General features: G+C 33.6%; 1 protein-coding gene across 6 annotated transcripts; it reads right to left on the reverse strand.

Annotated features, from left to right (window-relative positions):
* Window positions 1-6,299: 6,299 nt before the first annotated feature.
* Window positions 6,300-25,040, reverse strand: LOC104903952 (MADS-box protein AGL24). 6 transcript variants are annotated; one of them, XM_010692100.4, is made up of 9 exons: window positions 24,792-25,040; window positions 24,179-24,378; window positions 9,008-9,086; window positions 8,004-8,065; window positions 7,818-7,917; window positions 7,673-7,714; window positions 7,118-7,159; window positions 6,892-7,028; window positions 6,300-6,487 (listed from the first exon to the last, which is right to left on the reverse strand). In XM_010692100.4, exons 2-9 carry the CDS (start codon window positions 24,358-24,360, stop codon window positions 6,460-6,462), a joined length of 672 nt encoding a protein of 223 aa, XP_010690402.1. In that variant the 5' UTR covers window positions 24,361-24,378; window positions 24,792-25,040; the 3' UTR covers window positions 6,300-6,459. The 6 variants fall into 6 exon arrangements, with proteins under 6 accessions (XP_010690402.1, XP_048492708.1, XP_010690400.1 ...); XM_048636751.2 differs by having other exon boundaries at window positions 24,179-24,373; window positions 24,710-25,040; XM_010692098.4 differs by having other exon boundaries at window positions 24,179-24,373; window positions 24,792-25,039.
* Window positions 25,041-25,860: the final 820 nt, after the last annotated feature.

Raw genomic sequence — 25,860 nt, forward strand, 5'->3', positions numbered from 1 at the left:
TGAGTTGTGGAATATTATGCATGGATGTATGCAATATCGTAATGCCACCAGCCCACACTTCAAGAGGAATCGAGACATCGCTTAGATGTTAGATCTTACATCTCGGAGCATATTGCAAATCATGTTTTCACGTACTTCCGATGTTCTTGTAGAACTGTGTGATTGACCCTGCTTTGGGGAAAATTTTACAATGACCTTAAAAAAAAAACCCCCACCGTGAGGAATAAATAATAGCCCAAGATTCCTCCACTACAACAACAACTTATTTTTATGTCAATATATATATTTATGGATAAATCTTATTTTATAGGGTTATGCTATATGCAGCCCTAAATACATTGCTTAAAATAGAAATTAGTTGTCAATTTATGACAAAAGTTTGCATTAATTTATGTAATAAATGATCAATTAATGCTCGTTTTTTCCATATTTAGCTTCTTATATGCAGCCCTTAGGGCTGCATTTAGCTATTGACACACAATTAAATACGTGGTAATAACAATACTCAAAATGACTATAAGAGTTCTCACGAGAATTTTCATTGTGATTTTTTTTATTAGAAAAAATGATTGGTTCGAATATCAATCTCTGTTAGGCTACTAGCCTGCGGGACACACTGGATCATAGGCTGGATCAGGATAACGCTAAACATCCCAGAAGAAAATTCCCCAGCATATTATTGGGATAAGGTTCCGAACCCTTAGCAATGCACTGTATATTAGAGAGATAATGGAAAATCTCTATCTAACATGTCATTTGACATCTAAAGGGATCTCTGAAAAATGTAGATCTATAAATCCCTTTGAAGAGTGATAAATAAAATTAATAAAAAGAATTTTGCAATTAAGATATTTGAAGTAATGGAAAAAGAATAAATATGAAGAAAAGATATAATATCACTAGAGATGAATTTTAGTATGATTGCTAAACGTAGCGATCGATTTTCAAATTCCATTGTTAAATGATGTAGGCTACTTGCTAAAGTGGCTTACAACCTTACAAGGATCACTCGCGTAAAACACACCTTAAAGTTTGGTCTGTTGTGAAATTATCAATAGTTGGGACTTTTTGCAGAAGGACGATGGTAGTTGAAAGTTTTCTTATCAATTTTGCCAGCAATTAACAATTAGTTAGATACTTCAAACATTTTTGTTAAATATGAGTCAGTATAAACTAATAAATGATACTAAGGGTATACTTGTAATTGTATTATTATAAATATGAGTCTCTGGCACCTGTATTTTGAGATAAGTCGTATCATTATTCTTACGTGGTATCAAAGCATAGGTTTCCGTTAGATCCAAAACCCTAAAATTTACAAAAATCAATTCGAAATTTATTTATTCTCATATAAACTACAAAACACTACCAATAAATTAACCAACTGTGAACAACCAATTGCCAATAATAAGGCCAATGCATAACAAATATCTTCACAATAACATGAAATGTTAACCACTACAAAAAGTAAATGGTTATATATATAGCCCTAATGGCCCGTTTGGTTATATGTAAGAAAAGGTGGTAATAATGATACGTTATAGTGTAAAGGTGTAAGGGAAATCCCACATCATTATCCATGATAATTCTACTTGATCCCAAAACATACATTTAAATTCTTATCATCATCCATTACCACTTGAAAAAATGGTATTGGATGGGTAATAGAAATTTATAACGGAAAACCCATATTTTATTATGAAGTTTCATTACCATGTTCATTGACATGAGAACTGATTTACAAATTTACACTAAATTATATTACCATTACCACGATTTATGACCACTAACCAAAAGGGACATAAGTGCTAAGTCACAAGAACTTAAGTTTATAGACAAAAATTAAAAGCTAATTGTTACTTAAAATAAGCATATTACTAAAATATTAGTGAAATTTAAAAGTGTTAATTCTTGCAATTATAAATGTCAAATTGTTGTAACTAAAAGATCAAAGGAAGAACCAAAGGTGCATAAAGATTGACTAGTTGTCATGTGATGGTGATATGTCGCGTCATTTGAAGTTTTGCAAACGTAACAAGACACTTGTTTGTTCATTTCGCGTACTCGTGTATTTCGTAACAAAACTTACAAAATTTACGTAAAGATTTGGTGTTTTTAGGGTAAATGATAAAGTATTAAGTACGTTTAGCTCATTTATATTCTTTGAAATGGCGCTTGGCGAATCTTATTAATCAACTAATTAATTAAGGAGCTTAACTGATATTTAATTAATTAAGTTTAGAAATCACTCTCAATGAAGGATCCTCCTATTATAGAGGACACCCAAGTCCTAACCAGCCAGTTATCTAAAAAAAAATGAAATGAACTTTTGATCCAATAACCTTTCACCTACTGGCTTGACTTTAAGATTTTGTCAAACTATTTTTAGTTAAACTTCCCAATAATGTCTCAACAAAGATTAATAATGAATTGACAATTTACCAAGGCAAGTGCGAGTACGGTAAAAAAAGATGGAGTAAAAAGAAACTCTTGCTCGAATATTATTATTGTCTGATTCTCAGGGTCCCATCAAAAGCCTGCATGCAATCCTTTGAAATGAGTGAAAGTGATTTGGAAAGAAGAACTTACTAATGGTGGTACAAAGCCATAATTATAGTACTTATAATACTAGTACTCATGTAGAGTCTAATCATATGCTTAACTGCTTAAGGAAGATTGTGAAACATGCTTTTAGTCAACTAGTATTGGGGCTAGCCTAGTTTCTTGTTGTCTTCTTCTACTTCTTGGGGTTGCGAGAACATGTGGATCAACAGATCAACTGCATTCCAGTGATAGTCAACCTGACTATAAACAAAGCTACATCATGAAACCTATTGCCTATTGCCTATTGACAACAAGTATAGTGCCCTACTAGATTGCTATATTAGTCGGACATTGATTGAGTGATCCTAAGGGTTACCAACCCTCTTAATATTGGTTTTTCATTGGTTAGGAATACATTAAAACATTATTTTTATATCTCTTCTCTCCTTATTTATTACATACATATTAATATTTTATTCTAATGTGTCTAAGAGGGTTGGCAACCCTAAGAGTTACTCAAACATTTTCCGTATTAGTCATCTTCTAAGTTCTATTACCTAATAGTGTTTGGAATTTGGATGGAAGATTTTTGGAGAACAAATTTAACAGAAAATCATTTTCTATCCAAAAATATTATCAAAAAAAATGACAATTATATATTTCCTCCGTTTTATAATAAGTGAACCATAGAGAAAGTGAGGAGTTATCAAGGAATTTAAAGAGAGAAAGTTGGGAGCACAATAAAGTAGAGTGAAAAAATATTGAAATTGTGGTCTCTCTTACTTTTTGGTGGTATATTTGTAATAAGAGTAAAAAAATTTTACCATTTGGAGCTCAGTTTCACTTTTTGTGATTATTCAAAATAAGTAAAGTGTTTCACTTATTGAGAACGGAAGAAGTATTAGTTTTTATTGTTGTTTGGTTCCTTAGAGAAAAAGTTTGAAAGAAAAGAAAAAATGAAATTAGAGTAAAGAGGGTGAATAGGAGAAGAGGAAAATAAAGAATAAAAAGCGAAAATGAAGCAATCTTTCATTAGAAAAGGAAAAATATTTTCCATATTTAGGAAAAGGATTTTCCATTGTTTACAAATCAAACAACCAAGATAGAAATATAATTTCTTAAAATTAATCTCTTCCCAATCAAATGCTCCTTAAATGAAAGTTATATTCAGCACATAATGAAACATCAATCCACGAGTTGTGGTTAGGGGTATGTTTCACTCAAAATCTCTATTAAATTACAAGTCTATTATCAATAATAAGAGTTAATAACATCATACATAATAATCATATACAAAATATTCCGAAATAAATTCTCAATCAACTCAAAACCATCATCAATCAATATATATCAACAAATTTAGATTTAAGCTCACGATCAAGACATATTAGACATCATGTTTGACAAGGAAAGTTAAAAATGGAAAGTTATCATGTACTAAACCATACACAATATACAAAATACATTGAATAACTACAATTTTAAGAATGTTTTCTATCTCAAGAAAATCACATTTTTAACTACAAACACTTAAGAACAAAACTCAAAAGGTTTAGAACATCACAGCTTTTACAATTTGCGGGCACTTTATAGACTTTCATTTAAGTATGCAATTTGTTTATCTTGGTATATAGCATATGATTTCCTACTATATTTACAAAAACAGTAATGTTAGATAAACACAAGGAGTTAAAAGTTTCAAAAGAACGAGTATTACTCACAACTGTAAATACACAATAGTCTTCAAAAGGCAGTGCAAAATTACAAAACAAAAATTGCAATTTTGTTTATAACATAATCGTTGATATAAAAAAATGTACATAATGCGAATAGAAAAGAACACCTAGGATTTTACAAAAAATGTTATTCCAAGGTTTGATGACCTATGAAAAAACTTTTCGAATTCTCGATAGATTGGGATTTTGCTGACGGAAAGGCTTTAAACGCCTCCCAATACCCCTTTTTTTCAAATATTTTTACGTATACGCTTTTTGTAAATTGAAGTACGTTTTTTTGGAACTGCCATTAAGTGCAATTTCTCTTAAAAAAAAATACTACATCCGTTTCATATTATTAGATGATGCTACACTTTCCAAAACATAGACTCATAGGCAATTTTTGAAAAGGAGAGAAATAGACGGATAGAGAGAAAGAGAATTGGGGACCCATGTTATAGTAGAGAGATAGAGAGAATTTATTTACCAAAAAAGAAAGTGTACCATCTAATATGAAACACGGAAACACCCCAATGACCCCATTAACATCAAATATGAAATAGAGGTAGTGATACAAATCAGTGTAATTTTTAAAATCAAAAATAAAAGTAATCATTCTTAAAATCATACTTAAAATGGGTGGAATCATACGTGTTTATGATAATGATTCAATTAAAACTATAATCAATCAACTGATTTTATGTTATTTTATGACTGAATAATAGCACTAAGTCAAACATATTACCGCACACAAAATGTGCATATAAGGCTTGTATTATCTTAAAGCAAGGACCTAAATCCAACCATTCATCTTAGAATGAACTGAAGATTACATTGCTACTGTTAGTGGGCAACTGACTACTCCTTTTGTCCTAATTATACCATAACAACTCGACTTTCTCACTTATAAATGCACAACCCTAATTATAATACATTATATATTTCTTAGATTTTAAAACTGTTTAAATTTTTCTATAAAAAAAATTGTTGAAATTTTAGTTTAGAATAATATAACATCCTAAATTTTTAAAAACATTTATATATATAATTGTCAAAGGACCAACTCAACCAAAAGCTTAAGCTGATGGTTGAGGCCCCAGCAAGAGCTCTTTGGGCTTGAAGTGTGGATGCAGCACAAGTCTCCCTCATACATGGCGCTAAATATTCCACTTAGCAATGAGGGGGTGATGAGATTCGAACCCATGACATTTATGTCACACTGGCTCTTGATACCATGTCAAGGGACCAACTCAACCAAAAGCTTAAGCTGATGGCTGAGGCCCTAGGAAATAGATCTATACTCTATCAATAATGAATAAGTCAGCTAATGCAATTAAATTCGGAAGAATCAACCTAAACTTGGCATAGTGACAAGGAAAGAACCTTCCATCCTCAATGTTAGGGGTTCAATCTCTACTTGAAACACTTTGTGCAAGGTTTGCCACACTCTTTAAGTATCTGCCCACAAATCCAGACCGGGTTAATATGTGAGAAGTTTCGGCCTGGTCACAAAGTCCCCAGTGAGGCCCCCAAAAAGAATTTTAAATTGGGATGAAAGAAGAAAATAGTATTTTCCAAGATAGCTCAATTGATTTGAATTTGAAGCTCTTGCTTGTAGTGCATATGGTGCAAAGTGTACTTGTATTGTCTTGTCTCTCTTGGTTGTAGAGCATATGGTACACATGTTGCATTCGAAATTGGAACTGTAGACATCTTCAAATCCCTTAACCCAATAGCTTAACTGGAATGTAATCCAAAGCCTAAGGGTCTTGAACAAGCATTATTTGACCTCACTCGAGAACAAACAGTACACGAAATTATCTTACCGGCTACGTACGCAGATGAAATTTACCACATGTGATGAACTTAGAGGTCATGCTAACCCATCTCTAAGAAATAATGCCCTAGGTTTACCCTCAATGCAGTTGAATAATTATTCACTCAATATATTTTTTGGTTAGATGATAGAAATATATCTAACATACAGGGTGAAGGGAAGTAGAGAAGTTGAGAATACTTACCATGAGTGGAGCACCTTCATTTCATCTCATGCTTACTGCTTATTTACTTATTATTTTACCGTTCAAATTAGGGTTTTACAAAGCTTGCAAGAATTACAAGTCAAGACGTATATATAGCTTTATCCTTCTCTGTGAATGATTATACTTTCATATACTCCATAACATTACTGCCAATTGCTTCACAAATTTCGATTGTGCATAGTAGGACTGCATTCAAAAGCAACATCAACAACACAAAAAGTGTTAGTATTCTCACTATCGGTAGATATTAATCCGGTTTAACTTTATAGGTCAAACTCGAAAATCATTACTCAAGGAGGAACATAACGGATATAGGAGGATCCCGTGCCTCCTAATATTTGTTATTTACCCTGTCCCCAATAAATTTACAAAACAAAATTTGTTCACCCCTTGTGTAAATAGATAAGGGTTTTTTTTTTACCTATCTTTGACCGAAAACTCTCACAGTCTCACACTCTCACCAATACAAATATCTATATGCCGAAAGGCTTTTTTACTACAAAATCACATGCATGACCTATTAAAAGGCAAAAGCCTTAAGATCGACAAAAGAATAGAAAGATTGAGGGAGAATAGTGTAGCACACTTACCCCAAAGTAAGAAAAGTATTAAAGGAATCCTGTTGAGGCAGCCATGGAATTGCAGCCGATGATGGAATACCGGTATTAGATTCTGGAGTTTTCCCCAATTGCACCAGATAAAAATGTTCTTTAGAACAATCTTTCATCTGTAGTATTGATCAAGACAACTATTTTACTTCTTAATTTACTTTCTTTGGGAACACAAGAAGTAAAAGAATTTCGAGTTCACTTCCACCTGTTCCTTCAATATCTGATTTTCCTTCGCCATTTGAATCTCCTATCAATCCAATTTTTGCCATCAAATTTCAGTTCACCAGCAAAAACCAAGGAATTCAATGAGCTATTCTATTACATTCTAGAAGAGAGCACTATGTTTCCAGAAACACCAAAGAATTTGAACAAGAACTTGGGTGTTGTACGTATCCAAATGATGGGCTCGATATGAAAAATTCTCATAATTTTAGTCCAAAATACGATACTACCTCTGTTTTTTAGATGCAACATTTGATTATCTTAATACATTCACCAAAAAGACAAATGTTGCATATAAAATAACAAAAGAAGTATTTGATAAGATAACACGGTATCATCCATATTGAAATCCTTAAAAGAGGTCTATGGAACTATATGGATGCTTTTCCCTATTTCGATTCTCGTATTGGGAATCAAAATAAGTGTATTAGTAATTGTGGTTAGAAAGGGAAATATCCGCGTCTTATACAAGATACTTGAAATGATACAAAGGGTTCAAGTGCCCTAGGAGAAAATTGAGTATGAGAAGTATATGTACCTTTCCCTTGAGGGTGACAATCTCTTTCCGAAGTTTTTCACCCTAAACATGATCACCAAATTATAAACAACAAAAAAGAATGAAGGCGTTAATTTACGAGTGCATGATTAATGTAAATAAACACTAAGTAAAAGAGCAAGAAAACCTTTGCTCGGCGAATTCTTGTTTGACCCCTTTCAACTTGTCTTTCTAGTTTCATCAACTCATCAAGGCTTAATCCTTCAAGCTCATCCCCATTGATACGGCTGTCGTAGCTTACATGTTAACTCGGATCCTTCGTGCATAAAATTGATATAAAGCTTGATAGATGATAACTACTTGGAAGCTTTACCTTATATCTCGAGTCTTGTCCTCGAGTTCTTTGCTTAGTATGTTACACAAACCATCTTCAGCCTACTAATACAAAAAGGTTCCATCAAATCAATGTACAATACTACCAAAGATGTCACTAGGCCAAGCCAGCCCAAAGCATGGCATTACCTAACATATAAAACATGGCACAACATAGCCCCAAGGCAAGCACAGGATAATACTATTCGTGGTGGGACAAGAACCACGAACTTAAGCACAAAAAGGCACGGCAAAGGTTTCTTAAGTTTTTGGTTGAGTTGGTCATTTGACATGGTACTAGAGCCAGCGTGACATAAAGGTCACAGGTTCAAATCTCATCCACCCCTCATTTCTAAGTGGAGTATTTAGTAACGGGTATGAAAAAAACCTTTGTTGCATCTACACTTCAAGCCCAATGGTTGCGTGAAAGTGCGTGATAAAGTATAGATCTATTCCTGGAACCTCAACCATCAGCTTAAGCTTTTGGTTGAGTTGGTTCTGTGACAGTTTTAGTTCCATATTAGTTGCAACACTTTAATTTTTGAGGTCAGAGTTACAAAACTACAAGCAGCATGAAGTCAAGCAAAAATGAACGTGGCAAAGGTTTGTCATCAGCAGAGGGATTATTACAGAGAGAGAAAGAGATAAAAAAAAAAAAGTAGCAGATGGTTAATTAGGGATTGCAGTTTTAAATTATTGCACACGAAAAATTAAGAAAAGTCTCTAGCTGGCAATTGACACTTTTGTTGTGAACACCAAATTAGGGTTTACCTTTTTCCTTAAAAAGGAATTAAGGGAAAAGATTGAAATAGAGGATCTATCTTTTTTTTTCTTTTTCCAGGTGGAAAAGCAAATATTTTTTCTCATCTAGACCAAATGAAACATACTCAAACCTTTGCAATACAAGAAAAAAAAAAGCATGTCTTAATTCATTCTTAGATATAAAACCTTATGTTCAAGTTGTTCATGCAGGCTGCTAATCGTATGAGATAACTAACAGCTTACCTCCAATTGAAGTGATGTGTCCTCCAATTTGTTGAGGTTGTCTGCATGTAGCATGTGTCGTTGAAGCACTTCGGCCATCCTTCATAACCAAAGTAGAGAAATATGTCAAGTTGTGCATTCAGAATTTAACTAACTCATGTTTGTTTACAATGTTTCTTTTTGGGTGTATAAAACGCCACAAAAGACATTGATTAATACAAAAACTCATCCAAATATAAGGTATCGCCTCTATAAGATTTTACTAAATAACTAACTCGCATCAAAACCTATTAGTTTCTTGTCTAGGTTGTCTACATCTAGATCTCACTTGTGGTTAATCACTTGTTGTAAACATGTTATCTGGATTTGTTAGTCATTCAATTTGATTTCAAATCAGTTAGAATCTTGTGAATTTGGTTATTATGACAGATTAATCAAAGCAAGACAAAGAGTTTAATCTAAGAAGGTCTATTGTAAATTTCTTTATTGTGATAGATTAGATGGGTAAGGGTTAGTTTTCATCTTCCTGCCCGACTTTTATACATTTATAAAAGCAGGCCTGTAACGTAATGTGCAGTAGATTAACTGCAAAGTCTCTTAGAAAGCAACCAGCAAGCTCTGCAGACTTGTTACATAATCACGAACTCGTCTCTTTTAGCTAAGTTAGTTGCCAAATTTGCCATACACTTGAAACAACCCTCCAAGTCAAATTGAAGATATCCAAGTGGAATCAGCATTGCTGCTGTTATCTATTCATTGTACGGTAAGCCAATTGAATAACTTGACATCATAACAAGGAGGCATGATGGTCCATATTCAGCAAGAGAATAAGCATTTTGATATTGTTGTTATGTACATGATCAGAATTCCAATGACAACTACTCCGAAACAAAAACCGACATATAAGCTGGGACTAGTTACTACTTTTACAGACTACACTGAAGATGACAGTGGAAATGACTTCATATATAAGTTAGTGGCTACTCTACTTATTGCCACTTGGTTTTAGGATGCAATCTCACTTATCATATAGTCACACTACTATTGGTAAACAAAATTTTTGTGGTGGAAAACTTTGATGATCATCAGAATCCCAATGTTACAAACCCTAGCAAGCGAAAAGCTTTGATGGTCACAAGTTACATAAAAGATTGTTGTTAACTGATCATTACCAAAACATGGATATATTATCTACTCTTCAACTCTGGTATAAGATTGTTATTAACAGATCATTAGCAAGACATACTCTACATTATAGCAATTGCAAACTCATTATTGCTTAAGATTTTTGGTCGGTCTAGGACTCTAGTTATTGATAACCTAATCAATAAGAAGTCTTCAATTTTACACTTAAAATGCAAGATTTCCCATTTTGAAGTAGAAAAGGGGCCCTTCATTAATGAATATCTCCAAACACCAAAAGCCCGGGACAATTCAATTAGAGCATCTCCAATGGTTTCATATAAGGGCATGCTTGCAATTTTTGTTAAATATGTAGATGTAGCTTAACCACTGGAGAGAAGAAAAATAAACCTGCTTGCAAGCAAGTTTAGCCCAAAAAGGCAGAGTAGCTTGAAAAAATAAGAGGGAACACATCCAATTATGATATGCCATGTGAAAACTTTTATTTATTTCTATGTTTTAAAAAAATGACAAGCTAAAAAGTGATATAGCTTACCATTGAGAGACATTGTAGCTAGCAAGCAATGTTGCTTAAAAGGCTGATGTGGCAAGTCAAGCTACAAGGTGGAGATGCTCACCATTGAAAATGCTCTTAGGGTTGTCATGAAGGGTATTTGAGAAGTTTGATCAAACAAATGTTAAATTAACACCAAGGCTCACACCCACATCATATTTACATTTGGGTGCAACAAAGTGCAAAGTTATTCATGGATAGGTAATTCTTCCAATCTTGAATTTTAGTGTCTGGGTTCACTAAAAATTGACATATATTGGATGATCTCCTTCTTTGAGGAGTAATTGTTGTGATATTCTCATTATAAGGGTCTGTTTGGTTTGATGGAGAATATTTCCATGGAAAACATGAAAAATGCAAATGAATATTAATTTTCATTTGGTTGTTATGATGAAAAACTATTAAGCTAAGAAAGAGAAAATGGAGATGTTGGGAATGATAGAATGGAGAAAAATGTTTAAAATTGGATGAAAAACTCTTTTCTACTTTATCTTTCCTTTTCAAATTCCATATCCAACCAAACAATGGAAAATGGGAAAAATCATTGTCCTGGAATATATTTTCCTCCAAAATAAACGGAGCATAAAGCAATTTAATGCTCTCTTCCTAAACGCAAATACTTATGCAGATTGGTCTTCTCCATAAGTTTTAGGGTGATTTATTATATTGTTGACGGGTCATTATAGCGCGCGCATCTTACCCATACATTAAGTGAAATAGTCTTGCCCAAGACCAGTTATTTTTTCCCTAAACAGGTGTAGATACATTGGACTCAATCGATTACATGAGGTCTCTAACATGAAGTGGCAACAAGACTTGTGTAGTGGGACAACTTAGGGTGCATTTCTTCTCATTAACTTATCTCAACTTAAATCATTAGACTTTATTGAACCTAATTAACTCCGAAACTTTTTTATGTGGAGAACACCCCCTGAATGGGTTGGAAACAAACAAAAAAATGTATATTTCTCCATTTGTTCAAGCATTTTAGCTATTTAAAGGCTATTTACAATTCTTTAAAAAACAAGATTCATAAGAGGAATGAAAGTATTAGAGATTAATAGCTGCATTATCATCCAAAAGAGGGTGACATTTGAGAGTTATCATCAATGAGAGAAGCAAATGCAAAAATCTAAAGTCCTAATCCCAGTTAATGAGGTCACAAATTAGGAATCCTTCTCTGGTCATTTTGGGTGTAGAGGGAGCCTTTTCCTTCACCTTATCCCTCTTGGTGCACCTCTGAAGTGCATCTATTTATGTTTGGGAGGAAAATTTATCTCAATTTGGGATCCCATCATTAAGAGATTCCAAAACAGGCTTAGGATATGGAACTCAAAGCTACTATCAAGAAGTGGTAGATCTCAAGAAGTCTGGCTTTCCTATATTTTACATGTCTATATTCACTATCCCTCCTAGTGAGACATCAAATGATCAAAGTTAGAAAAGAATTGAAAGTTACATCATATGGGCTAAGAGATGTTTTTTTATTAGGGCAAGTGAAAAAGCATTTGGTAGCCTGATCTTGTTGGAGATACGGCCATTAGGCTTATCCTTTAGATCCCTCTGTCTCAAAAATGTTGCTACATTTTGACCGTTGACACTATTCACTTGGTAACTTTGACTGTCTTTTAATTGATATACATAAGAAAAAACAGTCATGTCGGATCTTATTTGATTATTCCCAAGTTGTATTTTTCAAATATATAATTTTTATATTTTTTTCATATATATAACTCAAGATATTGGTGTTTGAAGTTGCATCTCGTAAACTGTAAAAAAACAAATGTAGCAACATTTTTAGGACAAAGGGAGTATCTTGTTAAGGTAATTGCTTCAAAGGTTTTCAAATAAAGATGATAATTCTTAGAGTGACATTATCAAACTCAAGTATAATGTTGAGAACTTTAGATGGTGAAGTAAGAAGATCTCTTCCCTTCATGGGGTAGGCGTATGAAAATCCATTAAAGATAGGTTGCATAATTTTGAGTAGGTTGCATAGTTTCAAGTCCTTGGCTGGTTTCCATTATTTTTTGACGGGTGGTTGGTTTCGAAATAATAGTGTTTTGGCATGCCATTCAATAGTTGGATTTTCTTTAATTCAAGAGTCCACCATTTATTAGGTTTTATTTAGCATGGAATCGTACTCACAAGTGCACTAAATTGTTACCTTCTTGAGATTTACTAATGATGACACTGTCAATCTCATAATATTCTTCCCAATACCCAGAGATTGTAGAGCTTTAGAAAGAGAATGAAGGAGAAAAGTATATTTTCCTCACTTTTGATATATTTTGCCCAATGGGAATGAAAAGGATTACAGACTATTAGTACTAGGAACCAAAATGACTAAAAAACCTTAACGGCCCGTTTGATAGTCGTGAATAATATTACATGACGCCTAAGGTGAGCAAAGGAGATGCTACTTTTTCCCTTAATACTCTCCCTTAAGGGTAAACTGGAAAGACATTGTGCTCCCAGCTTCTTGACATGAGCATTGTGCTTGACACAGAGAACCTTTGAGAGAATAACTGCTACTTGATCATCAAACGAAACATCCTTGAGGTGGTCTTTTACATAATGGCAATCTATTTCCACGTGTTTAGTTTTGGAATGCAAAACTAATTGGTTGCTAATGCTGAGGGTGCTTTATTGTCAAATCTTAGGTCCTTGAGAGCTAGACAACCAGTTACCTCACAAATAGTAAGAGCCATAGCTTTGTATTTTGCTTTAGCAGAAGACCTAGCCACAATTATTTTTTGTTTTCCTTTGTTTTCCGAGAAACTGATGTGGCTAGTAAGATACAATAGCCTGTAGTGGATCTCCTAATGATTTAGTAGCTAGCCCAATCATTGTCACAATATGCTGTGAGTTGAGATGATGAAAAGGAGGCAAGGAAGATACATTCTTTTTGGTTGCTTGATAGTGGACAGTGGTTGGCTAGTGCATAAATTGTGAGAGAAGTTGCACATGAAAGGCTATGTCAGGCCTTGTGATGGTGTGGTAAATTAATTTGCCAAGAAGTCCTTGATATAGAGAAGGGTCGGGAATATGATCTCCTTTGGTGAGCATCCATAGGAAGATGTAAGGGTTTGGAGTTGACCATGTGGTACTTGGTGAGAATATCAATAGTGTATTTTTTTATTTAGAAAGGAAGATACCAACAGCAGACCTATCCACCTCTAATTCCAGATTGTAACTTAGGGAACCTAAGTTTTTCATGTGAAAGACATGAGCTAACATGATTTTCAGCTTATTGACGTAATCTTGGTTGTTGCTATAGATAACGAGATCATCCACATAAATTAAGACCATTGTGATGACAAAAGATGTGTGATGGATGAACAAATTGTAATCAGATTTGGATTGAAAGAAACTCATTAAAAGTAAGGTGGAAGACCGTTTAGAAAACCATTATCTATGTGTCTTTTTTAGGCCATAAAGAGATTTGTGAAATTTGGAGGGTCTGATAAGGCAAGGAAGGAAGGATCTATGGGTCAATTCTGACCGAATTTCTAGTACATCTGCTTTCACCATGTTTTCATTACAGGTATGACCCTTTTCGAGGCCGAGAATACGGAGATATGGCTTAAGGGATGAGTTAGAGAGACCAAGCGGAGGTTGATGTGCGCCCGCACTAAGCTTTAGGCTCCCGCACATATAGGTGCGCCCGCACCCCCAAGTCGTGCGCCCGCACCATCAGAGTTTGAGAAGATTAAATACCAGAAGGGTATGGTGCGCCCGCATCAACCATAAGGTGCGCCCGCACCCTCACAACGGTGCGCCCACACCATTTGACGACGGATTTAGGTTTGTGGCAGGAGGATTGGTGCGCCTGCACCTCTTTTTGGTGTGCCAGCACCTTTCGAGTCCTTAAAAGAAAAAAAATTTGAGGCAACTTAAAAACGATAGTTTTGTTTTTAGTTTAACGGTACTATTATTCTAGAGTTTAGAGAGTATTGTTAGGGTTCATACTAGAGAGATAAACACATTAGTTTTGTCAAAGATTTGAGATTACTAGATCATATTTTGTGGATCCTACAACTTCAAAGGTACTCTTTATTCAATTTAATTTTAAAGTTTCAGTTTTTATTCTATCTTTTCATGGTTGTTCTTGTTCTTCCTTATTATTAGTTCTCCATTCTCATAGTCTCATAATTGTTATTTCTATTAGATTAATTATCTCTTAATCATATCTAGTCCTAAATTAGTCATAGATTTCATGTTTAATTGTTTAAAATCCATGATTAATGAATAGTTTCTTATCTAGGGTTAGGGTGAAAGTATAGATTAGGGTTTAAATATTTTGTTAATGTGATTGTGATGTTATAAAGAAGTTTATGCATTGATCTTGGTGTTTTGAGACCTTAGGATAGATATTGATCACATTTATGCTTTGGTATTTTGAATTCAAATGTTCTTAAATCGAATTTTGAACTATTTTATCATCCCAAAGAATCAACTTAATTTTTAGATCAAGATATTGGGTAGAAATTAAGGGGATCCTTTATTAAGGGTTTTCCGAATTTAGTGAATCTCTTAATCAATTGACTATAGACCATTCGAGAGAGAATTTAGTTGATTGATTAAGTGATCATTCCTGAGGACCATTCGAGAGAGGACTCGAGTATTTTAGAGGAAAATTAAACCTTGAATAATCGTCTCCTATGCTTCACAATCGCATTAACGATCATTGTCCATTCTTATTCATACTAGTAACCTTAACTCCAGTGTCTTCCAATATGATATTTTAACTCGTGTTATTTGCTAGTTCTTGTTTTTAGCTAGTCATAGTTGTTACCGAGTCTTTTTAAAACCCCCAAATACCGTCTAATTAGGTAATTTAGACTTGAAAGACCTTAATTAATCCTAATTAATCCCATTTTTCCTGTGGATCGACCCTAGACTTGCCTTTATTAGCTAGTCATAGTTGCTACCGAATCTTTTTAAAACCCCCAAATAGGCAAATACCCTTCAATTAGGTAATTTAGACTTGAAGACCTTAATTTATCCTAATTAATCCTATTTTCCCTGTGGATCGACTCTAGACTTGCCCTTACTATTTTCTTAGTAATTGCTTGTTAGATTTTATAAATATTGTTTGAAAAGCGATTTTTAATACCTTAACGGTACACTAAAAACTTCTTATCAAGTCACCATAGAGAAAGACATTTGTAAAATCCATTTCAAATGCTAGTCAATTCTCCATGGCTGCTGCAGCTATGAGGGTAACATAGTCTTGCCCATAATTTCGAATACAACCAAATTTTACCACCTAGATTTATGCCTCTCAATTGTTCCATCAGGATTATACTCAATTTTGAAGAGCCATGTGCACCCAATGGCAAGTTTTCTGAGTGGGTAACTAGGTAATAAACCAAGTGCCATTTTGTGATGGCATCAAGCTCAATGTTCATGGCCTTAACTCAGTGAGGGTGAATGATGGTTGTTTTGACAGAAGTAGGCTCATTTGTGGGATAAAATTTGGACATGAACGTGAAAAAGGCATGAGCTAGAATGGTGCATGCCACAATGTGGGAGCATGGGACATGACAGAGTCTTGTAGTTAGGTTGGTGTGACATAGATTCTTGCAGAGTATCTTTGTATAGGTATGGGAGGTTGGAGAGTGAAAATAGGAGATGGAGAACCATAAGGAGTTGGTGTATAAGGTAAAACAGATGTAGGTGGGGTGGAATGTGGGAGAATCTTGGAAATGGGATGAACACGGAAAAGAAAAAGAGAAAATTGTGTTTAAAGAGTATAATGATGTTACAGAGAAGAATTCTGAACAAACTCCACCAAGGACTCGAAGAAATAACAATGATTCATCGTCATCATCATCAAGAGAAGGATCAAGCTCATCATCAAAAACTCCTGTTAAGATGAGAAGCTTAAGAGACATTTATGAGAACACAACTGAAGTTGAAGAAGTAGATTTATGTTGTCTACATGCTGATCATGAACCCATCAATTTTGAAGAAACTGCTAGTGAAAAAGAATGGATATCTGCTACGAAAGAGGAGATCCAATCAATAGAGAAAAATGATACATGGGAGCTTGCTACATTACCAAAAGGTCGAAAGGCTATTGGTGTAAAATGGGTATACAAGATCAAGAGAGGTGTTGATGGAAGCATTGACAGATACAAGGCAAGACTTGTAGCAAAAGGTTACAAGCAAAAATTAGAGTTGATTATGACGAAGCATTTGCTCTCATAGCTCGATTAGATATAGTAAGATTGTTGATTTCACTTGCAGCACATCATAAATGGAAAATATATCAGCTTGATGTTAAATTTGTATTTCTAAATGGTATTCTCGAAAAAGAAGTCTATGTAGAACAACTAGAAGGTTTCATCATCAAGGGACAAGAAAATAAAGTGCTCCGCTTGAAAAAGGCACTTTATGGTTTAATACAAGCACCTCATGCATGGAATGCAAGAATTGATGGATATTTGATGCAAAATGGTTTTACCAAATGCCTGTACGAACATGCTGTCTATGTGAAGAAAAATGGTGATGATGTTCTTACAGTAAGTTAAGTTTATATGTTGACGATCTATTGTTCAATGGGAACAATAAAAGTATGTTTGAAGACTTCAAAGTGGCAATGTTCAAAGAATTTGAAATGACTGATTGTGGGCTAATGAATTTCTTTCTTGGGATAGAAGTCCAACAAAGTGAAGACAGAATTTTCATTTCACAAAAGAAAAGAGATTCTTGAAATGTTCAAAATGGACTCATGCAAACCCATGAGCACTCCTGTTGCAACAAGATTAAAGATGACGAAAGTTGGAGAAGGAAAATTGATTGATCCAACTTTATACAAGAGTCTAGTTGGAAGTTTAAGATATCTAACTATCACAAGGCCTGATATTGTATATGGAGTCGGGTTGTTAGTAGATGTATGGAGACACCAAAAGAATCACATTGGTGCACTGCAAAGATAATAGTAAGGTATATTAAGGGTACCTTAGATTATGGGATGTTTTATTCTTATGGAGATGAAGCAACATTATTTGGCTATTCGGATAGTGACTCGACCGGAGATCAAGATGAGGGAAAAAGTACAAAAAAGTGGATATGCTTTCTATCTAGGTTCAACTGCTTTCACTTGGAGTTCGAAAAAACAACCAGTTGTGGCATTATCAAGTTGCGAAGCAGAATATATAGCATCTTCATCTGTCGTATGTGAAGGTTTATGGTTGAGGAACTTACTGAAAGATATTGGACATGTTAAAGAAGGACCAACTACAATCTATGTAGATAATGTGTCAGCGATAAAACTTGCTAAGAATCGAGTACAACATGGGAGAAGTAAACATATTGATACTCGATTTCATTTCCTACGAGATCAAGTCAAGCAAGGAACAATTGAGCTCAAGTATTGCAATACAGCTGAACAAGTAGCAGACATTTTTACAAAACCCCTATCTCTCAACGCATCTATACTAATATATTAAAAGGCGTTCCTAAGAACGTATATGTGCCACGTGTCACCACCCCTCATTCAATAACATTGTATCCACATCTTTCTCATATAGTAAAAAAAAAAAATTGTTTACGTGAAGATTTGAACCCACAACCTCAAGTATGAAAGTATGAAATCCAACCATTACTCCACCATACTATTATTGATTTTTCAATCAAAATTAATGATGACATATGAATGGAAAACGTTTGAAATATATATAATGAATAAGATGACTTTTTAAAATGAGTATGAGAATACTTATTTAACTACTATTAAATTGTAGCAAAGAGAAAACCCGGGGCATTGCCCGGGCCTAAATACTAGTTAAAACATTAAAAAGGTTGAGAGAAATGCTTGGAATGATAATTAAAGTTTGAGGGGGTGTGTTGAACACCAAACTTTAATTTGGAAAATTCTAAAGTTAGTTAGCTTTGAATAACATGTACTATATATGAAGAGTGGTTAAAAATTGTGATAAATATCATCCCTCATTTATTTAGCATAGTTTAGCTTATATATAATGAGTATTGTTTATGATTGATAAGCAGAAAAAAAAATCGAGAGAAAGAGCACGGAGATAAAAGAAGATATATCTTGTAAAGATACATATATTATTAGAAGAAGATTATTTTTATATTTTGGGTTGTAACCCATATTAATATCTCCTTTATATAATAATTATTATTATTTGGGTTAGCAATTTGTAAATTGTGTAACTCCTGCAGTACAATGGTAATGACTTCTCTTGAAAGAGCTCTCAACTATTCTCTCTCTTGAAACTACTCTAAAAAAACATCGAACAACAATAAAGCTCTCTTTAAAGACCTCTTCATTGTATATTTTACTATGTAATGCTCCCCTTGTCGATTAATGAAACTTATTCCTTTGTGCCATGTGTAACTAATTGATTAGTTTAGCCAGTGGAGAGTCATTTCTTATTTCTCCCAAATAGTATCTCCTCCAAGAGACACTTTTGTCTCCATGGAGATACACTAAAGACACACCTAAAGGACCCATTTTTGGGTAAGAAATAGCTCTCCATTTTCTCTCCTTGGAAAGCTGGTTGGAAAGCTCTTCCAAGAACCTTATTATACATGCTCCAAAGAGATTTTAATTGTATATATCACTATGTAATGGTTCTTATGTCAATTAACGAAACTCATTCCTTTATGTCATGTATCAGCAGTTGATTGGTTGAGGTAATGGAGAGTTATTTTTCATCTCTCTTAATTGTTATCCCCTCTAAGAGACATTTTTCAAAGTGTCTCCATGAAGATACACTCAAGACACACCCAATAATCTCATTCTTGAATAAGGGGTAGCTCTTCATTTTCTCTCTCCTTGAAAAACCCTTCCAGTATCCCCATCGTACATGCTCTAATTAATGGAGATGGAAAACTGCATGTGATTGTATATGACAAAAAATATGTAAAGAGCCCTCTTTTTGTTTATGTTGAGAAAACAAAAGCTATTTGAATTTTCAGCTTGGAGGGAACTTTTGAAATTCCCTACTCCCTTTGTACTACCCGTTGAGTTAATGAAATGGTGGGGATGAGCTCCCTTCTACTTTTCTCTTCAATCCTCTTCATAACCTTGGAAACCTCTTGTTTACAAGGAATAATAAACGGAGGAAGCATTAGCTAGGGTTCTTATTGTTAGCTTGCTAAAAGGGGAATCCTAAATTTATTTTCATACTCTTGATCTGACTTTAAGAACAAAGAGTCCTCAAATCACAAAAAAATTGGAAGAGTTATTAGAATGAGCCACATGCAAAAACAAATTTGCATGATCATGAAAACGATGACTATGTTTAGGAAACTCTTTCAAAGTTATACCCTACTAAGGAATGATAAACAGAAGTTAGCCTTTTCGTAATTCTATATCTGTGAACCTTTGCATATTACGCTTTCTCTTAAACATATAGCTTTTGGTTGGTCTAAGTGTGTTCTTTAGCCATAGATCATGATTTTAGGCATGACAAGCCTCCTAAGAATGGCTCTTGCAACCTAGAAACTTAACAAGTAAACTTAGCCTAATTAATCATCCTTGAAGTGTAATTTTGGTAATAAGGAAGATCTGAAACAAAAGATTATGAAACTAAAAGGAAAAATAGAGGTACATATCAATGGTTATATTTGATGTATGGTGTCATTAATTAGAAGAATCAACACATAGACCAAGAAGTTTCTTAGATAATAAAGGCTAGATGATTAAAATGGAGAGGAACATTTGAAAATTATGTGAGATTACAATTAGCCTCCAAAGGTGAAGAAGCATTATTACGACAATGTTGTCATCGAGCTTTTGCTACACCAGTTTTGAACGTTGTTCATTGAAGAAAAACCATGTTAGAAAATTAATGTGAAAAAAATGTATCTTATTGAGATAGATGTGTGGTAACACAAGAAGAGATAATTATCCAATAAACAATTCCAAAGTAGGTTGGGAGGAAAATTTATCTAGATATAATAAAGGGAAACTAACTTTGATAGTTTAAAATATACAAGAATGACCTCGATGAGAAGGATAAAGAAGAAAATGAGTTCTTAAAAAACTTATGTTATGGTTCCAATTTTTCATGTTTATCATGATTTTTTTACTTTTTTGATTGAAAGTTCATATTTTTTGGTATGGAGCGAATCAAAACAAAAAAAAAAGATGGATTTTCGTTTTAATAACTAGTGGAAGGGCTAGCAAAGAAAAGGGATTCAAAATGCAAGTACAATTTAAGGATTTTAAGAGAAATAAGTGGCAAAGACATTTAAGTTATGGAAAAATTTTAAAGGGTTTGGTCAAAGACAACTAAAAAAGGAAATTTTCCCATTTGGCCAATATGGAAAACAAGAATTAAAGTTTCAAGGCTATTTAGAATTTTTCGAACAGCAAGATTCAAATGTGAAGGAATTGATGAGGTTGAGTTTGAGAGTTATATTAAAATATTCTCTTAGTACACGTTTGGTTCATGATTTTTGGGCTCCAAAAAACGGAATCAATTACTGATTTCCTTTCTTTTTCTTTGGTTCTATTCCTCATCAATTTATAACCATTACCTGGTGCTAATGGATTCCTCCAATTTGTTACATTTCCTTCCACCTCAAGTAACAAAATACATTATTTGGTGGTAATGGTTACCCAATAATGACTTGAACCAAATACCTAATAAAGGTAATCATTTTGTTACCATTTCTCTCCTCTATTTGTTTACATTCCTTTTACATTCCATAACTTCAACCAAACAACCCCTTAAGCATGATTAAGGCATTCATGTACCAAGATGAATTTGCATTTGATTATGTTTAAAGACCTTTTCAGTTTCCAACTTAAATTTCTTCCTCTGCAAATCCTAATATCACAAAACCAAATAGTAGTTTTATAATTGATAATGATAGGTTCCTTTTTAGTTTAGCTTGATACTTTACATGAGAAGCTCTCTATAGAAAGAGAGCTAAACTCTTATTATTTCAATCATATTCAAAGTTAAAAGAAGCCCAAGATGAGCGGATTTAGATACTCTAAATTCATATACTGATATGGTATCCCCTATAGGTAGGCTAAGTTGGGACTTAGGAGACTCAAAAAGGGAGATTGTTTGTGAGAAGAAATTTAATTTGATGCAACTATAATACAAGCTCAGTTTATAGCTTCAAACTTTGCTCAAGGAACTCTTTATGCAATATAAATCGAGTTCCCTCGGATTTCAAGTATGAGCCTACGTATCTTGGGACTTGTAATGGGAACCAATGATGTCTATGGGGAAATTTTGTAAGGTTTCAATATTTCTTCCACATGTTATCTCTATTTTAACATCAATATTGTGTGATATGGTAAGTATTAGTTGGGACGGAAATCATTTTCAATGAAAAAATGATTTTCCATGAAAAACCATTTTTTGCTTAGTTCTTTGCATGAAAAGTTAGAAAGGAAAGGAAGAAGATGATAGATGGAAGAACATGTAAGGAATAGGGAGAAAAAATGTGATTTTCTTCCTTTAAGAAGAAAAGTAATTTTCACCCTTAGAATAACTACTTTCCATATTTGAAAACATTATTTCCACGCTTCGCAACTCAAATAAAGGAATATGAAATAACTATTTTATAAAAAAAATGTTTTCTGCTCAACCAAATACTCTCAAATTGAAGTGTTGACATCAAAAGAAGACATCCCTTGCTTCCTCTATCCTTCCAATTGTTTATCCTTTTAATGCATTATTCACTGCCCTCTCAAACGTCTGTACACCAGAATCTTGTCCTTCTTAATGTAAAACAAAGAATTTATCTATCCTTTCAACCCCCCTAACTCATTGATAGATGCAAAACAATCCCCTCTTTTCTATACCACCTTAAAGTAAACGGTCAGAATCAAGCAGAATTAGCTTATCAAAAGGTTATTGACTAGGTTTTGTAGTAAATATCTAAGGTCACCTGCAGAAGCCTTTCATATATCTACCTCGATAACAAGATCACAACACGTGTCACGTGGCTATCATAATGTCTTTGTGTATCTAATGTCCTAACTTTTAGTACATTCTAAAGATATGCTTTGATACCATAATATTACATATATAAAAAGGCTCTTTTACCAGCGTATAGAGTAGAAGAAAATGTTTAAAGGTGAGAATAGTACAACGATCAAGAAGCTCTCCCTGACAAAAGCCATACATGTACATTGCAACTTTGCAAGTGGATAGCCTATATGGAACTTCATACCTTGGATAGAGAATGAGTGCGGCTATTTGACTAAATTTTTGCGAGTTTAATGTGTTGTTTTGAGTCCAGTCACGATATATTTGTAATTGTACTTTGTGCACGTCTTACATATTTCCTACTTCTTAATTGATAATGGATTTTAGTACTTGTTCATTTAACATATGATACCTACATGACATATTGACCAACAAAACTTTTCAAATTAACTAAAGAGACAAGTTCAGAAAGAAGAAAGAAGAAAGAAGAAAAAAAGAGGAGAGAATGAGGTAATTTCCCTTCCAAATCAAGATAGCATATCATATGTATGTGAAGATATATGATAGCACAAAGTGGTCATATCATCAACTTTTGATTCTTAAGAGGAATAAGTTATCAGATGGTTAGAAGTTTAGAATTGAGAGAAAAATTCATGATGTGATCTTCCTAGAGTTTTTGTTAAGTTTTATCCAGATCAATTTTCTTCTCCTCTTTGATGCAATGGCTATTGCTACCCACCAAACTCAGAACAAATAATACCCATAAAATCTTTTCAAACATGAGGTTTCAACAATTTTAACATCACTGATTCCTGCTAAAATCTTCCAGAGGTTTTTTCATGGACATAGTTTCTCATATAGATTTCGCGTCGCGACGATTTCTCACAGTAAATGGGCAATAGAAAGAAAGATATGATAAAGAGAGCTATTGGTACCATACTAACATGATCTAGCTAGTAGGGCTTTTGATTACTCATGTGAAGATGATAGAGTAATGTATATTTTATGATACCAAAGTACAAGCCTTATAACATTTGCACTAATGTATTTGCTCTAAGCCTCTAATGTATGGTATAATTTATCCTCAGCAAAACTAACACTACACTTTCCATGAATTTTATGGAAAAGTTTTGATTTTATGTTCATTAAATTCCTAGCTAGTTAAAGCATTCCTGAAACATCTCTTACATAAAATGAACTCACAAAGGAGATTGAAGCTTCCTAGAATATTTATACTATGAACTTCAAAATAAAACTTCCATAAATCAAATCAAAACCTAGCTAGCATCTTCAAATAAATCAAAAACTATGAAGATGCACTATAACTAGTTGAAAAAGAAAACAGTGCACTTGCACATCTTAGTACTTCTATTAATTCAAACCCTCTCATATCATTTACTGCTTTTTACTATTATTACTTACTGTGTTTTCTCATTAATCATGATTAATATTAGCATTCAAATGCAGATTGAATAACGTAAACAACACCTCAAAACATAAAAACATAAATAAACTCATACACCCAAAAAAAAATCAACAAAAATAGTGGAATGAGAGAAAAACCTTGAGCTGGAGAAATCAAAAAGTTTGCCAGTAGAAGAGAAGACAATAAGGCCAATTTCAGCATCACAGAGAGTTGAAAGTTCCTGAGCTTTCTTAATTAATCCTCTTCTCCTCTTTGAAAAAGTTACTTGTCTAGCAGTTATATTATCAATCTTCTTGATCTGGATTCTTTGTCTCACCATTTCACCAAAACTTCTAAACTTTCAACAAAAATCAAAAGAACCCAGAATTAGCAAACTCAAATTCACAAAAAACCCACCATTAATCACCATCAAAGTTTCAAACTTTACTACTAATAAAGTCAAAATCAAGCAGATTTTTGAAATTTTTAGACTTTTAAAGCAAATAACATCTAAAAAAATTAAGCCAAGTTCATACTATAATATACTAATAATTTATACCACTTTAATGGGTTTTGAATCTGACCCAAAAATTCCTTTCTTGTTTAGGTAATAAAAATTACTAATGTAAGCACAAGTCAATCAAATAAGCAAATTTGATTACCAAAAATAGGAGAGAAACAAGACCAACCCTAGAAGGAAATAAAGAGAGAATCTCAAAAAAATTTTAATTTGCAAAGAAAAAAGAAGAATTGACAAATTTGAGGAAATACCAATTGGAGAGTTTAAGTGAGTAGGATCCCCACTATCCTTAAGTGGGCGCCATTAGAGAAAGCTCAGTTCTTTTTCTTTACACCTCTCTTTTTATTTTAATTTTTAATTTTTTGAGGATGGAAGAAGGTGTTATCGAATATTGTGCTTGTATGAGATTTCACAAACACCATAGACAAAGCCTCCAATAGTTGGAAGAGAGAGAAACAATGAAATATAAATGAGGGTGTGAGGGTGTGAGGGTGCCCACTTTGAGATAATGAGATTCTAAATATAGTCATCCTAAGGCAACTTGCTTCAAACTCCTCTTTCAGTCACTGGTTTTTTTTTGTTTTTTTCAATTTCTATCCAGTATGTAATATGTACTCTACTACTGTATGGTAAGTGTTAAAGAAGCTAGGGAGTAATCTTTTATACTGTAGTAGTATGTTTTTAGAAAATAAAAATAGTGTACGTAGTACTATACTTGGTAAGTTAGTCCAATAAAATTAAACACTCTTTTTCTGGTTCTATTCTAATTCTATCCATTATTTATGTGTGGGAATTTTTTTGTTTTATCAGCGGAGAATATAATCATACGATAATAATGTAGGAGTGTACACGATAGTTTAGGATACCTATGGTAAAGGAGCAAGGCGTGTAAATAGTTTATGTAAGAGAATTAGGGGTAGGAATGAGTCAAGCCTGCTCGCGAATTATTCGAGTTTGGCTCGGTCAAAGCTCAGCTTGAGTGGGCTTGACTCGAGTTCGGGTTCGGCTCGATATATATACGAGTCAAACCCAAGCCGTCTATAGCGCGGCTCGAAAGCTCGTGAGCATGCTCGAAAACTTCTTACTTAGGTAACATTTATGCAAATTATTAAGTGTCCCACAATGTCCCAGATCGAAGGAATAACAAGTGTATTAATTCAGCATTATAAATATGGGTGTATCTACAAATGTTTAGATAGTTTTAGATGTGGGCCTAGCTTAGTTGTTGGGACTGACTTTTCAGCATCTAAATCTTTAATGAATAAAAGATTTGAGTTGACAAGATTCAGTTGGGTCGTAAAATTTGAAAGCCTGATTTTC

This window comes from Beta vulgaris, chromosome 9 (assembly GCF_026745355.1).
Source record: "Beta vulgaris subsp. vulgaris cultivar EL10 chromosome 9, EL10.2, whole genome shotgun sequence".
Taxonomy (NCBI): domain Eukaryota; kingdom Viridiplantae; phylum Streptophyta; class Magnoliopsida; order Caryophyllales; family Amaranthaceae; genus Beta; species Beta vulgaris.

Bases quoted from the DNA above. Each gene is read 5' to 3' on its own strand.
- LOC104903952 (XM_010692100.4), bottom strand. From the start codon at position 24,360: ATGGTGAGACAAAGAATCCAGATCAAGAAGATTGATAATATAACTGCT. The intron at 9,087-24,178 runs GTTTTTCTCTCA...TTGGTTATGAAG, and splicing joins TTTGATTTCTCCAGCTCAAG to GATGGCCGAAGTGCTTCAAC. The intron at 7,715-7,817 runs GTTTTCTTGCTC...GATCATGTTTAG, and splicing joins CAAGAATTCGCCGAGCAAAG to GGTGAAAAACTTCGGAAAGA.